The 15,301-nt window shown below is 49.0% G+C and overlaps 1 protein-coding gene across 2 annotated transcripts in view; it reads left to right on the forward strand.

Annotated features, from left to right (window-relative positions):
* Positions 1–15,301, forward strand: part of Nell1 (neural EGFL like 1) — an 821,283-nt gene continuing 805,982 nt past the window's right edge. For both annotated transcript variants that reach the window (XM_041649180.1, XM_041649187.1), the window contains exons 1-2: positions 1–517; positions 8,368–8,496. In XM_041649180.1, coding sequence (XP_041505114.1) covers positions 463–517; positions 8,368–8,496 — 184 coding nt within the window. In that variant the 5' untranslated portion in view covers positions 1–462. The remainder of the gene's footprint in view (positions 518–8,367; positions 8,497–15,301) is intronic.

The raw sequence follows: 15,301 nt of genomic DNA on the forward strand, positions 1-15,301 counted from the left end.
CTTCGGACCCGGCGGGAATGAACTGTGGCAACTTGTGCAGCCCGCAGCGCGGCGCAGTGGCAAAGGCGGGGGCGTGAAGCCGCGCAGCGCCAGTAGCCAGGTTCCTCGCTGCTCGGGAGCCCCAGAGGCGAGAGGGATCCGCACAGGCGCCCAGGGCAACCTGCGGGAGTGGCGGAGCCCCGCGCTCCCGCCCTAGCTCAGGGGGAGCGCAGCCGCAGCGGGGTTCAGGGCCCAAGCCCCGCGCCGCCGCCGTCCGCGGTGGAGGGGTGGGCTGGGGGCGGGGCGGCCGGGGTTGCTTTCCCGGGCGCGATCCCTGAGCGCGGCACCCGGCGCTGCCGAGCCACCTCCCCTGCCGCCCGCCAGCAAGTTTGGCCGCTCCAAGCCCAGAGCGCCGCGGCTTTCTGAAGCATTGGTTTCTTGCTGGCGTTGGTGCACCCTGCTTGGCGGGGAGCCTCCGGAGCCATGCCGATGGATGTGATTTTAGTTTTGTGGTTCTGTGTGTGCACCGCCAGGACAGGTAAGCAAGGCTGGGCGTTAGGGTTATGGGGGAAGGTGGTGGTGGTGTTAGCGCGCTTCCGGGATGCAGAGACATGGAACCTAGCTCTAACCGGCTAGAGAAGAGCGGCAGCGTGCCAGCACAGCTCGGGATAACAGCGCTAGGGAAGATGCCCCCGCGAGCGTCCCTGGGGACGCAGCTGAGGGCATTCAGTGTGAGGGGTGCGGCCCGGTGGTTGCACCCAAGTGAGGCTAGCAACCAGCTTCCCTGTTCTGGGGAGTCAGAACCCGCTGCAGCGAGCCTTACATCCTTGAACTTGCAGCGTTCGGTGGACGCGACTGTCCCTGAGCCGCGGAAGTCCCACCGGCAGAACAGGGAGCGCTTGTAGCTAGCGGGCGCGGCCAGGGCCCCAGGAGCCGGACGCTGCGCGGGAGAGGGCTGCGGGAGAAAACGGGACCGGCGAGCTCTTCCTTGGCTCCTACATGGCTCCCTGAGGGGAACTCCAGGAGTGTTCTCCTCTACCCCGCTCCCAGCCCAAAGGACTGGGCGAACAAACATTAGAGGGGGGAAATTGAACCAGTGGAGACAACCCAAGATTTTCTTGACCCCTAAATCTTGTTTCTCCTGCTATCATCAAAGGTTGCAGGGCGGAGACTGGGATCCAAGGGATTGGCCTGATGGCCAAGTCCCCACTAGGTTCTGCCTGTGGACGTGTGGTTGTGAGGACTCTTAACGCTCTCTCCCCTCTTTCCTCTTTCACAGGCTTCCCTGACCCCAAGTCCTGGGGGTTGGAAAATGTAGCCTACTTTACTGAGCTGTATGTAGTAACTGTTAGGAGACAGGGGCGGGGTTAGGTGGGGGTAGGAAGTGGACGAACAGGGCCAAGAGTGGAAGGGGTAGTTCTTGGCAGCCAGACGTCAGACTGCCTTCTTAGACGACAGACTTCCATTCGCATGGTCATTTCCTTTTCCTCGGTAGCGTCTCTTTTATCACCCTTGTTTCCCCCTCTAGAGGTTCAGTCTCAGTTCCCAGGCCAGGCATCTGGTTTACCTTGAGAGGACTGAGACCCCTTTTCCCCCTTTAGTTGACTTAAAAAGTTCCCTCTCGCTCCAGGCGCACCCCTTGGGCTGTTAACTCCTCTCACTTTCCAGGACCTAAGTGGACGAAGGCTTTCCTTTGCTTAATCCTAGAGTGATAAGGAAACGTTTCTCTAGGGACAAAAGAACCTCAGAGTCTTTCCGGAGCTCCCTCTGCAGCCACTAGACCCAAGGCTGAGTGGAGCTCAGCACAGTTGCTTCTTGCAACGCGAACTAGCCCCAGGAAGATGAGGGCCCGACCTGCTAGTGCTGGGCTATCCTCTGGGAGGAGAAGAAGAGTCTTGAGCAGGGCACATCCTACAGGGAAAGGGAAGACAGGGAGCAGCCTGGTGGTCATTGTCGTATCTTTCCATATTATGACACAAATGCCTACATCCTTCGTTTTTATTACTCATTTGAAAAGTTGCCAAAACCGTGTCTATGTAGGGCCGGGCTGAGTTTCCATTAGACTTCTGTCGCAGAGACCCCGAGGTAGAGTCCAAGCAGTGGGTGGCTTGCTAGGCACTGCATACAGAGGAGATTCTGCTCTTGATGGCTGGGGAACTTACCAGCTCTGCAGAACTGGAAAGTATTCTTGTTGGCACCTGGTGATTGGGGAGGAGAAGTGGGCTGCGAGAAGTTGGTGTTCGGGACATACATGGGAGGGGAAGATGACTTCATGGCGGAGCGAGGAGGCTGTGCACCTGACAGGTGAGGTGTGAGTTGTGTCTTGAAGGCTTTGGAATGATAAGGTAGGATTTAGTCCAGGCTGAAGGAAGCACTGAGCAAAGACAGGAACAACCTAAGGTTGTGACAACCCTCAAACAGTCCCCAAGGCAGGGTCAACCGTTGTGCTCCTCGGGAGTACTATTTTTCCTACATAAATTATTGGAAGAATTAAGGAAATGGAAGACATTGTCCCTTGCTTTGTATGTTTGGAGTTTCTTGTAGCTGGAGGGAGTAGCTGTGGGGAGTTTCAAAGCAGCCTCTTTGATCTTGCACAGGAAGCTCCATCCCCACACCCCACATCCCACATCCATCTTTAGGTTGCAAAGGCCGACTGGTGATTACTGGATCAGGCTCCAAACAGCTGCTTGGGAGAGTTTATATGTCAAGCGAGACAATTGTTGTCTGGGATTTTAGCAGACCTAGAGGAAGTAAACATGTGGCCCACTTAGTTGCTCCGGTCTCCCCGGCACTTAATGGAAATGAGTAGATGCTATCTGACACATTTTAATTAAAGCAGGACCGCAGTGCAGAGACAGCTTCCCATGCCACCATCTCATAGCAGGTGCCGTGGGGGAAGCTGCTCACACCACTCTGACCCAGAGAACCTTTGGAGTACAGAGTGGAGACCGGGCGGGGTGCACCCTTCTCCAGCTCTGGGCTTTCCAGGCACACTGGAGTGGCTGGATGGGTGGACTCATAGCATAGACTCAGGAGCATCCCACAGCCACAGGTTTCCTCCTGGAGCTTGGAAAGGCCACCACTACAATGAGCTCAGTGCTTAAGCCTTCCTTGCTTTCCAGTTTTTATTTTGGGGGAGGTCACTAGGGCAGAGAGTGAAGGGGGTACCCAAAGCATCCACATCCCCAGGTGTTCACTCAGTGCCTCCTGCTGCCTCCTGCTGGAAAGGAGAGACTTTTCTATTTGAAGCAATTCCCAGGTGGTTCAGCATGCGCCTCCCCATCCCCAATCCTATCAAGCAGGTGCCAGCTTGTAGAATCATTAAGTATATTCTTCAAGAATCTTGCTCTTCAAGGTATTAAGAAGGGAGCTGGTTGGTGGTGTTGCACGTCTTTAATCCCAATACTTTGGAGGCAGACGGATCTCTGTGAGTTCGAGGCCAGCCTGGTCTACAAGAGTTAGTTCCAGGATAGGTTCCAAAGCTACAGAGAAACCCTGTCTCGAAAAACCAAAAAACATAAAAATAAAAAAAAAAGAAGAGATCAAGTGGCCATGCAATCCTGTCATTAGAGGAGGTTGTCACTCCTTCTGGTGTCACTTTGCTCTGCATGGACCGGAAAAGCAGCTGCTACCATGAGGTGGATTAGATCTGAAGTGAGCCAGACCCTGGGAGCTGTGCTTGGAAGCCTCAGTCCCCGGCATCAAAGGGGAACTGTAGGGCTTTGAGCTGGAGCGCTCCTTGGCCAGGGCAGAGGAGCAGCCAGCAGTGGCCCGGCAAACAGCAGGTAGCCCAGCTAGAGTGAGTTCTGAACAGCAGCTCTAGACCTTAAGTGCCTCTGCCACACCAACTGCTGCTTTCCGGGCTCCGGGCTCCGGGCTCCGAAGATAGCTCCTCCCCAGGAGCTTTTTATCCGGCTTAATTCTAATGCCCGCTTTTAGCCATTTGTGGAACAGCTATGTCAAAAGTAGAAAACTTTAATATAGAGTTTTCTAGGAGATGAATGGCAGGGGCTGGCTGCACGGACAGCAGACAGAAGCCTGGAAATGGATCATGGTGGATGGAGCTAGCGTCTCTCGTGATGCAAGGTTCAGGAGAGGCCACGAGGATGGCTCCTTACTAATGGGTTTCCTGATTCCCTATGCCATGTGCAATGTGTTATTCCATCAGCATTGGGCATTGTCCTGAAAGGGTCTAATTAAAAGCAGAGAACAGAGCTGCGTCTGGAAGCCAATTGGTTTCTCTCTCTTTTTCATTTGTATGGCTGGCATATCTTCATATAAAGAGCAAAACGGTTTGCAGCTAGGAAAAGGGCCACCTGAGTTTCTTCTTTAACTTCTGAAGAGTGCAGGATCAAGGCTGGAATGGTTTGAGAGTTAGTCTTATGAGAGACGTGTGATCCAAACCCCAGCTGAGTACTGTATGTAGCCCGAGCCTCTTTGTGAGGCTGTCACCCAGACCTGAGGTGTCAGGGAAGCTGCACTGTCCTTTCTACAGTGGAGGAAACTGCGGTTCTCAGGAGTGCTAATTCCCAATGATAGAGGACTGGCATTTCCACAGTATGTTCTGGATCGAGGGCACTGTGTTCTCATTTGGGGATGGAGACTTGGGGACATTATTAGGATGCTTTGTCAGTTCTACAGGGCCTGCTTGGGCACTCTTTAGGTTTGTGCCATTACAGACCCCCCTAGATGGAGAGACTTGCATATTTTCAGGCTGACCAGCCTAGTGATTATCCGTTGCCACAATACAGCAAGTTACCTCAAGTTGTGACTTACAGCAACAGGTTGTCTGGTGTTGCGGTATGTAGGAGGGTCCAGCTGAATGCCCCTCCACATGTAGGCAAGTTGCCTGCCCTGTGTGTCTGCACTGTCCTCGTGGACTAGGGACCACTTCTAAGGCTATGATCTCATCATGGTGAAGAAGTCCCACCATGTGAGCACATTCAAGTCTTTGCTTCTGTAAACATTGTCACCGAGGCCACCATAGCCAAGACAGGGTACACAGCTGAGATCAGAGCCGAGGAAGAGGTGGCCTCCATTCACTCCAGTAGAAGGAACTGTGAAGTCACACAACACGGAGAGAGGATGTGGAATGGGTTAAGATTGGAGGTCAGTTGTTCAGTCAACCATTGTGCTGGCTAGTGTATGTCAACTTGATACAACTGAGAGTTGTTTGGAAAGAGGGAATCTCAGTTGAGAAATGCCTCCCGAAGATCAGGCAGCACGCAAACAAGCCTGTAGGTGATTTTTAAAATAGGTGATCGATGGGGGAGGGGCCATCTCATTGTGGGCGAGGACAGCAGGGTGAACAAGCCATGAGGAGTAAGCCAGTAAAGTAGCGCCCCTTCGATGACGTGTAAGCCAAAGACCCCCTTTCCTTTCCAACTAGGTTTTGGTCATGGTATTTCATCACAGCAACAGTAACCCTAACTAGGGTAACCACAGTCTGTCTTTTCATGGTCTTCCTTACTGCTCTGAGGTCATTGCTACCTCAGTGAGGACCATATACCCCATATACCAAATACATAACCCATTCTGAATTAAGAGCCTTTCCAATGCCAGGTCTTGCGGGAGGCTGCATGGGTAACAGAGATGCTTCACTCTCTTGATGTGTGGCCAACAACACATGTACCAACCACTTACAAAGTTCCTGGCCAGAGAAAGACAGCGGGGAGGTCCTCTGAGATCCTCTTTGATTTAATTTGTGCTGTATGGGTTCAGAACACTATAGATCAAACTGAAATGTTAGTTCCTTTCCTGTCTCTTCAAGGTGATCATGGAGCGGCTGGCATCCAGGCTCCCAAGTCCTGACAGCAGGCTCGTGGGGCTGCCACTTGGGAAAACAGAAGGGTATCTCGCCTAGTTTTGCTTTGCTCCACGCGGCCCTGAGCAAAGTGAACGGAGCAGGCATGTAGCATGAGCAATAGCACACTGGTTTAAAGATAGACTGGCTTAAAGATAGACCCATATTGTAAATGTAAGCCATCCTCACACACCTCACAGCCCTTCAGTGTTAGCTCATTAGGAACAGATAAGATCCACGGTCCTTGTCGCCGGTCACGGGTCTTTTGTCATCTGGCCCTTGCACTCCCTGGTCGGCACTGTCAACTGAGAAGAGAGTCACCTGCAAAGAGAATCTTCATAATTATTTTTAAATATTTACTTATTGTGTATGTGGACTGAGGCTGTGGGGAGATGCTTGCCATGGCACAAGTTTGGAGGTCAGATGGCAGCTTGTGGGAGTTGGTTCTTTCTTTCCACCATGTGGGTCATGAGGCTTGAACTCAGGGATTTAGGCTTGTTGGTAGATGCCCTTACCCACTGGCTCAGCTCATGGACCTTGAAGGGAGAGATTTATTGAGTAATTTTCTTCATCAGGTTGGTCTATGAGGGATCATCTTGGTTGTTAAGTGATGCAGGAGGGTCCAGCCCATTCTGGGTAGCACTCTTCCCTGGGTAGGAGGCCTGGGCTGTTTAATAAAGCTAGCTATGCTGAGCCTGTAGGGTGCCAACAAGTGAGCCAGCAAGCAGGTTCCCCTATGGTTTCTGCCCTGATTTCCCTCAATGATGGATTGTGAATAATGTTTTATCATATCAATGGAGAGAAAAGGAGAACACCTGCCTTTGATCTCTTTCTGCCTGTACCCATTCTGCTATAGCCCAGCCTATCCCTGTTTCTAGAACAGTCCATGGCGTTCTTGGCTTGCCCTCACTGTGTTCTTCAGGTGGACATGCTTTTCCTCAGGCTTTGGCTCTGCTCCTTTAGCCAGGTCCCACTGCCCTGTTGAATTGTTTTCGATTCCAATACTTTCTGTATTTATTGCCAAAGTAGCCTCGTTGTTTCCTCCCTCTCAGGATCAAAAGCTGCCTGAGAATGTCCTTAGTGCCCATCACATGTAGGATACCCAGTATGTTCTGCAGGCGGCCCGTGCTCAAACTGCTGATAAATGAATGCGCACAATGATGAGAGAGCTATCTTTGCGTCATGAGGTTTTGTAACTGGCTGCATCTCAGGACGAAATTCTAACTCTGAGCTTGGACGATGGGGCTCTTTAGGGGGGAGCCTGACAAAAATCAAGAAGGGAGTCAAATGCACCCCGCCTTCGAATTAACCCAGTTGCTATCTTGACAATGATGGGCTTCAACTCCGAAGCACCCTTCCTGATTCTGCTTTCTAGTAGGAAAAGGGGAAGGGAAGGATGCATTTCCTTCCATCTATATCATCAGGAGGGGCAGGAGAAGGACAGGCGGGATTGTGGGGGTTTAGGAAGTCCTGATGAATATTCACTGAGTCTCTGTGGGACAAATTGGGTGCCTGTTCTCTGCATCCCGCCTGGGTGACTGCATTGCCATCAGAGGGGAGTTGACAGCTGTTGCTGATTAAAACATTTCCAACAGCGCAATCAGAACCCACCATTGAGATGCTAAGTGCTGCTAAGCAGAGTCTTCATGAATGGCTTCGAACAACGGGCCCTCCGAGTGATCTGTAGCCTTATTAATATATGTAATTGGAAATCACTTTGCAATCATGAGTGAGTCATTCCACAGAACACTCCCTGGGTAAGAGACACCCTCGGGGATCTGCCATTCCCAGACAAGGGGATTCAGGCATATTTCTTGCCTAGTAAGAGGCGTCAGGGCATCTCAGTTTCTATCTCGGAATCCTTGGAGGGGCATATGTGCCTGCTAGTCTGAGCATTGCCCTTTGCTGCCACCATTCTCCAGGAGGGCTGGTTTCCTTCTCCACTGTGTGCTGCAGGGGGTGGTTCCTGGGTGATAGGAATTGCTCCGTGCAGGGTTTGTTATTTCAGCCTGAGGCAGGTTGTTTAGTGCCACAGTTCTCACCCACATCCCATCCTCACATATAAAAAGTCTAGGGACCCAAACTTTCTTCACAATTTATCAGACAACAAAACTGCCCTGGGTTCAATTCATTTGGTCACAAAATGTGACCTAAAGGGATGCTGGGCTAATCAAGTCAATTAGGAGAAAGCATCGTACTTCTTCAACCTAGAAATACCATAGATTGTGATCATGGGGCCCCAACCCAGCCTTTGCTGAGGATGTTACATAAAACATAGCATGTGCGCCGACCATGTTTCCTTCTCCACTTGTGGTACATTCTGAATTCTGAAAATTATTTGGCTCCAGGAGTTTGAGTGTGGGGCTAGCCATCTATAGCAGAGTGGATCGCGGGAGGGTACGAAGAAACTGAGCCTTCAGAGGGAGTGTAGAGCAGAGTTGCTTTCTTGTCCTCCCCGGGGCGACTCCCCAGCCCTGCTCACTGCCTTCGATGAATCCCAGCCACGTCTCTCCTCTGTAATCTGCTCTGTGTGGATGGCAGCCTGTATTCTGTCTGCTAAACCTACATGGTCTGTTTCTTCCCAGTGCTGGGCTTTGGGATGGACCCTGACCTTCAGATGGACATTATCACAGAACTCGACCTTGTGAACACGACCCTGGGGGTCACTCAAGTGGCTGGACTACACAATGCCAGCAAAGCGTTTCTATTTCAAGGTAAAAAATTTTTTATCCTTCTTTGCATGGGGTGGGGGTAGGGGAGGAGGAGTCTGGGGGTGTGTTCCCCTTCCTGCGTTTGGGGATCCCCTTTGCTGCTTTTCTCATGTTCTTCTCCTGAAGTGTGTGATTAACAGGGGGTGTTCTGAGAGTGGGGCGAGGCATGAGGGGGTATGGTGGAAAGATACGCGAACCGACAGCGAAATGTTCCCTCCAGGACTGTGGTGGAAGGACCCGTAGGGAACGGTGTTGCCGAACTTTGAAGGCTGCTGATCAGTCGCGCTTTGCTTAGGGATCGTTTTTGTCCTGATAGTTTCTGTCTTTGCTTGTACCTGTACCTGTGCCTGTCTTACCTGCGCAAAGAGCTTGCCCGTGGCTACATTCTCTTTGGGTGCAGCTTCCTCAGCTCTGCTTGCTATACACATCTGACAAGTCTCTGTAAAGCCAAGAGAGAGTAGTGCTGCAAAGCAGGGGCCCTGGAGCCCCAGCGACTGGAATCACCTTCCAACTTTGTTTCTGTTGCTGGTGGGACTTAGCTTCTCTGTGCCTTCATATCCTCACCTAAGTGACAGATCCTGCAGCACCTCCCTAATGGGGCCTCTGCAACAATGCCTGATATGTGTGTGTGCATGTGTGTGTGTGTGTGTGTGTGTGAGTGTATGTATGTATATATAACATATATATATATATAGTGAACAATGACATTACAGCATGACAACAATAAAAAAGATACATGTAGTCTCTGCCCTAAAATATAAGGCAGAAAACAGCAAACTCCAGAAATTGTTGTTGAATTAAAGCAGCTTTACTTAACCACAGAGCACATGCATATAGACTGTCAATTAAGAGTAATGCAGGCGGGTCTGATTCAGTTTGGGTGGAAGACAGTGGTCACCAGAGAAAGGTCACCTTGAAAATGGGCCAGGTCAGCTAGGACTTGGAAGCTGAAAGGATGGTCTGGGGTGGGGAGAGGTGGAAGTCTGATCTCTATGGGTGGAAGAGGTTATGTGTAGAAAGGCCTTTAACAGAAGCCAATGGAAAGAGGTACAGCATAGCTGGAGGGTGGCCAGTGGCTGGAGAAGTAGGCACTGAAGTTTGCCTTGGACCAGCACTCAGGGTGATAGTTTGAAGGTGGCATGGGTTTGAGTATTTTGGTATTTGTGCAGTGTGCATTCAGGCAGGTGGGAGGCTGTGTGTGGAGTATTAGTTAAAGATGTGTTGCATTTATTTATTTATTTATTTATTTATTTATGATTTCTGTCTCTTCCCCACCACCGCCTCCCATTTCCCTCCCCCTCCCCCAATCAAGTCCCCCTCCCTCGTCAGCCCAAAGAGCAATCAGGGTTCCCTGCCCTGTGGGAAGTCCAAGCACCACCCACCTTTATCCAGGTCTAGTATGGTGAGCATCCAAACTGCCTGGGCTCCCACAAAGCCAGTATGTGCAGTAGGATCAAAAACCCATTGCCATTGTTCTTGAGTTCTCAGTAGTCCTCATTGTCCGCTATGTTCAGCGAGTCCGGTTTTATTCCATGCTTTTTCAGACCCAGGCCAGCTGGCCTTGGTGAGTTCCCGATAGAACATCCCCATTGTCTCAGTGTGTGGGTGCACCCCTCGTGGTCCGAGTTCCTTGCTCGTGCTCTCTCTCCTTCTGCTCCTGATTTGGACCTTGAGATTTCAGTCCTGTGCTCCATTTGTTTAACTCTGTGAAGCTGTGTTACTTGACCTGTCTAAAACACCTGATTGGTCTAATAAGGAGCTGAACAGCCAATAGAAAAAGGACAAGTGGGGCAGGCAGAGGGAATAAATAGAGAGAGAAGAAAAGAGAGAAGAGCGAGAAAAGGAGGAGAGGAGTATGACGGGACCCAGCCACCTAGCCACACAGCCAGACACGGAGTAAGAAGCAAAGAAAAGATATACAGAAGCAGTGAAAGGTGAAAGCCCAGGGGCGAAAGGTAGATGGGATAATTTAAGGAAATCTGGCTAGAAATGAGCCAAGCTAAGACCAGGTATTTATAAGAAAGAATAAATCTCCATGTGGGATTCATTTGGGAGCTGAGTGATGCCACCCCTGCCTCCCAAAAGAGCAAAGAGTAAGAGTAAGAAAATTCAACAACCAACTGCAGCCGTGTGCTTGTTAGCAGTTGTACTTTCGTCTTAGTGCACTGGGGACCATTGCAGAGGTTAAAGTCAGAGAGTACTCATCAGATATGGGAGGAAGGTGGCTCAGCATCTCCCTGTGGAAATGCCTGTGTTCTACCAACACACCTTCCTCGAAAGACAACTGTGTTGGATTTTCATGGCTGTGACTGGTACAAATATCTTGAAGCAGGAAAGATTTATTTATCTCGGCTCACGGTTTTAGAAGGTTTTGTCTATCAGACCAGGAAGCAAGGGTGGAACAGCCCACACCATGGCTGCCAGGAAGCAGAGAGTAAGCCAGGAAAAAGTGAGGATTAATATATTTTCAAGGCTGCACCTAGTAGTGGCCCACTTTCTCTAGCCAGGCTCCACTTCCCAAAGTTTCTATAGCTTTCCCAGATTACACCACCAGATGGGGAGCATGGGTTTAAAACATGAGCCCTTCGGGAAACATTTCATATTCAACACAAATAACAAAACTGTTATTTTAGAATTGCTGGACTGATATTATGGGATGTGATTTAAGATATTTGTCGTGTGGATAAGTAACAACTGTTAGGGAAACATAGCAAATCTACAGATGTTGTTCAGTTTCTTAGACATTTGGTGAACTATGTAAGCTGGTATGGCTCATAGGACACAGGCAGGGGTTATGTGTTTTGTTCTTTGCCTCCTGGAAAGCGAGATTTCCTGCCATTCACTCTCTGCTAAGAAAACCTGGGTGCTCTGTGAGCTTCACGAGGGCACGGTTCCTGCTTGCCTAGATAGTTCTAGATCCTCAAGCTAGCTATTGTGCATGATATATAGTAAGAGATTCATGGGACTTTTGAGTTGGCTTAAAACCCCCTGCCCAGTGTACCCGAGAAGAAGCTTTTGCTTGCTCCCATGGTCATTCATTCGACCATGGAACCCTGGGCTGGGTTTGCCTCTGGGATATCTTCCGGGTGTGAATTTTCAGCTTCATTGGTGGGAAGAGAAACTCAACTTTGGGAATTGGATGAGATATTTCCCTACTCCCTGAGCTCTTGTGATACCATGATTACCTGATACCATGATTACCTTGTGATACCATGATTACCTGGATAGCCCAGGATGCTCCCTTACATCCAGCAGTGTCTTGTGCGTGTAAAGGTTCCTTTATCACCTAAGGTGGCATATTGACTGCTGTTAGTGATTAGTTCCCGGACCCCTTTGGAGAAGCATTATGTTGCAAACTGTATCCTCTACCCCCAAAGATTCATGTCTTTTATGACTGTCCTACATGCAAATTACAACCGTCTCGTTTCTATCCTTCAGCAGTTTTTATTATTTTATTAATTAATTAAGACAGGTATTTTCTATGTAGCCCTAGAAGTCCTGGAACTCACTCTGTAGACCATGCTGGCCTCGGATGCACACCTGCCTCTGCCTCCCAAGTGCTGGGATTAAAGATGGGCACCATCACTGCCTGGCCCTATCATAATGCTTAAAGCCTCAGCTCAAAGCCCCAAATCTGCTTTAGTCTTACTTGCAAAGAATCCTGATCTCACTCTTGAGTAATTTAGATCAGATGTGATGAGACCGCACTTGGGATAAAATTTCCCTCCATCTATAGGTCTGTGGAACTGGAAAAGAAAGCCAGCCATTTCCGAAAGAGAAGGAATAACAGTTACAGACATACCTGTTTAAAGAGGGAAGGAATAAAGAGGCTGCCATTCCCCAATGGCTCCAACTCCAATGCCCAGCAGCACCAACTCCACTGAGTTTCAAAGCTTTAGGAGAACCTCTGCTTCCTGTCTGTGGCCCAGCCCTCTGGGACTGCTTCCCTTTCGCATGAAGGAGAGCATGTGTCTGCAGCAGTCTATCATCCTGTTTCCTGTTGGTAGAGTTTGGGGGGGCGATCTTGTGAGCCTTTATTTATTTTGTTCTTTTATGTTTTTTTTTTTCAGTTCAAGTTGGTGATGTTTCTGCCAGTATAAAATTCTCAGCAATATTTTAAACTTTGTTTTTTATTATCTTTAACATCATCTTCTCTGCGTGTTTGTGTGTACATGTGTGTTCATACGCACACGAATGTGGAGGTCGGAGGTCCATGTCAAGAGTCTTCCTTTATGATGCTCCACTAATTCTTTTTGAGTGGGGGTTTCTACCTGAGCCCAGAGCTTACCGACTGGCTATACTGGCTGGAGTCCAGAGCTCCCTGATTGGCTAAACTTGCTGGAGCCCAGAGCTCATCCACTGGCTATACTTGCTGGAGCCCAGAGCTCGCTGATTGGCTATTCTGGCTGACAAGTGAGCTGCAGAGATCCACACACCCTTCCCTGCCTTTCTTAGGTCTGTGGTTACAGATATGCACTGCCTAGCTGGCTTTCTACAGTGCTACTGGGGTTCTGAACGCAGGTACCCATGCTTGCATGGCATACTCTTTACTGGCTGAGCCATCTCTCTAGTCCCTATTTTTAAATTTTGAAGCAAGGTTTCACTATGCAACCAAGGCAGGCCCGGAATTTGAGATCTTCCCGCCTCAGTTCCCTAAGTGTTGGAATCACAGACACGTGCTACCACACACAGCTTTGGGAATATTTTGATAAACGGTAGTTGAACACAGCGCAACTACGTACAGAGCTACATTTTGGCACTCATGTCCAGCATATGAAGATCAGATCAGGCTCATTGCATGGCCATCACACCAGCCATATGTTCTGGGAACATTCAAAATCTCTTCTACTAGTTATTTTGAAGTATTTAGTATTTCCAATCATGGTTATCCTACTTTCTGCAGAACATTAGAAGTCACTCTGCCTAACCAACTGCATTCACCGCTGGGTCCTTAGTCTTCTCCCTAGGCTCTGGGAAGTACTTTTCATGCTCTGTTCTGTAGGATCAGTTTCTCAGTTTTCATAGAATGCTGAACCTGCTGTATTTATCTTTTTGGTACTGACTTATTTCACGTAACACGTGTCCTGGAGTTCAAGCTATGCTACTACATGTAACAGAATAGCAGCATCAATATTCTGTTGTATGTGTATGTGTATATACACACATGTATGTATGATTGTTTTCCCACCCATTTATCTTCTGATGGACACCTAGGTGGGCTGTGTTAATCTATTGATGGACCCCTAGGTGGTCTGTGTTAATCTATTGTTGGACACCTAGGTGGGCTGTGTTAATCTATTGTTGGACACCTAGGTGGGCTGTGTTAATCTATTGTTGGACACCTAGGTGGGCTGTGTTAATCTATTGATGGACCCCTACGTGGGTTGCATTCATCTATTGATGGACACCTAGGTGGGCTGCCTGTCCTAAGTGCTGTGAGTGTGAGTGTCTGAGCCTGTGAATGGGGACGCTTCCAGATGTGTGATTGCCGGGGCCCATTTTAGTGATCTCTCTTTTCTTCTGTGTTTGAGATAGGGTATTGCTATGTGGGTCAGTCTGCTTCCAGGGTCTTCCGAGTGACCCTCCTGACCCAGCCTCTGGAGCAAGTGGACTCCAACTCTTCCCTTTGCAATGGCTGTAGCAATTTATATTTCTGTACAACATATGAGAACTTCCTTGGAAGGATTTTTTTTGTCTTTTGGTAATAATTAGTGATTTGGGGCTTCCTTTCATACACTTGACTACATAGCTTCTTTTGATAAATGTTTATTGGAGTCTTTGGTCCGCTTTTTAAAAATTGGCTTCTGTTATTTTTTTTGGCTGTGAGTATTTGAGTTCCCTTTCTGTTGAGTGTATAAACCCCTCTTGACTAGTTCTCAAATACTTACCTCATTTTGCCTGTTCTCTTTCCTCGGTGGCTTATTTACTGTCATGGGGAGCAGATCCACTGATGACCGCTTTCGCCTTTGCTGCCTTTACTGTTGAGCTGCTGACCCAGTCATCCTTGTCTGATTCAGTGTGCCAAAGGTCACCTCTCTTTTCCTCTAGCAGCTTCCAGTTTACATCTTCCAGTTAATTCTTCGATCAACCTTGATTTGATTTTCATATTTAATGAGAGCCGGGGTTTTTTCTTTCTTTCTTTTATCCTCCCGTTTTCTCTGCCCCCCTTCCCCCTTCTTTTTCTGGCTTCCAGTTTTCCCAGCATCACTTACTGAGGAAACATTCCTTTCCTTAACGTGTGCTCTTTCTGCCTTTGTTGAGAGTTGGTTGCCTGAGGAAACCTGGGTTTATCTCTGAGTGCTATATTCTGTATTTTTTATTCAGGTGTCCGTTTTTATGCCAAATGTCATGCTGTTCTAGTTAATATAGATTCTTAGTATGTCTAAAAATCTCAGGATTCTCTAAGGTCTCCTGTCTGTGAGATAGGAGTCTCTTCCACACATCTTCCTACCTCTAGTTCCATCCCCCAGATGGCTGAGGTGGCCCAGGAATCCCCCTCGATCTCGTCAAAGAGATCTCTGGGCGATGAACTTTTCTTATCTTTTCACCCTTTAAAGAAACGACCAAAAACTGTCCCATAACACTTGGCCTCCCCTCCAAAGTGATCTTCCCCAAAAGACAGCCTTGTGTTGTCTTCTGTGACGGAGACGGGCTGAGGGTTCCCCAGATCATCAGGTCTTCATTCCTCTTGGCTTAGCAGTTCTTGCCTCGACCTCCCTCTGGCTTCTGACATTCCACGCAAGCAGCAGGAATGCAGACCACCTCTGCAATCCCTTCAGCTACTCATCCCCACTCACCGTTGGCAGGA

This window comes from Microtus oregoni, unplaced genomic scaffold, assembly GCF_018167655.1.
Source record: "Microtus oregoni isolate MIOR12 unplaced genomic scaffold, Mior012 000000F_ref0000247, whole genome shotgun sequence".
NCBI lineage: Eukaryota > Metazoa > Chordata > Mammalia > Rodentia > Cricetidae > Microtus > Microtus oregoni.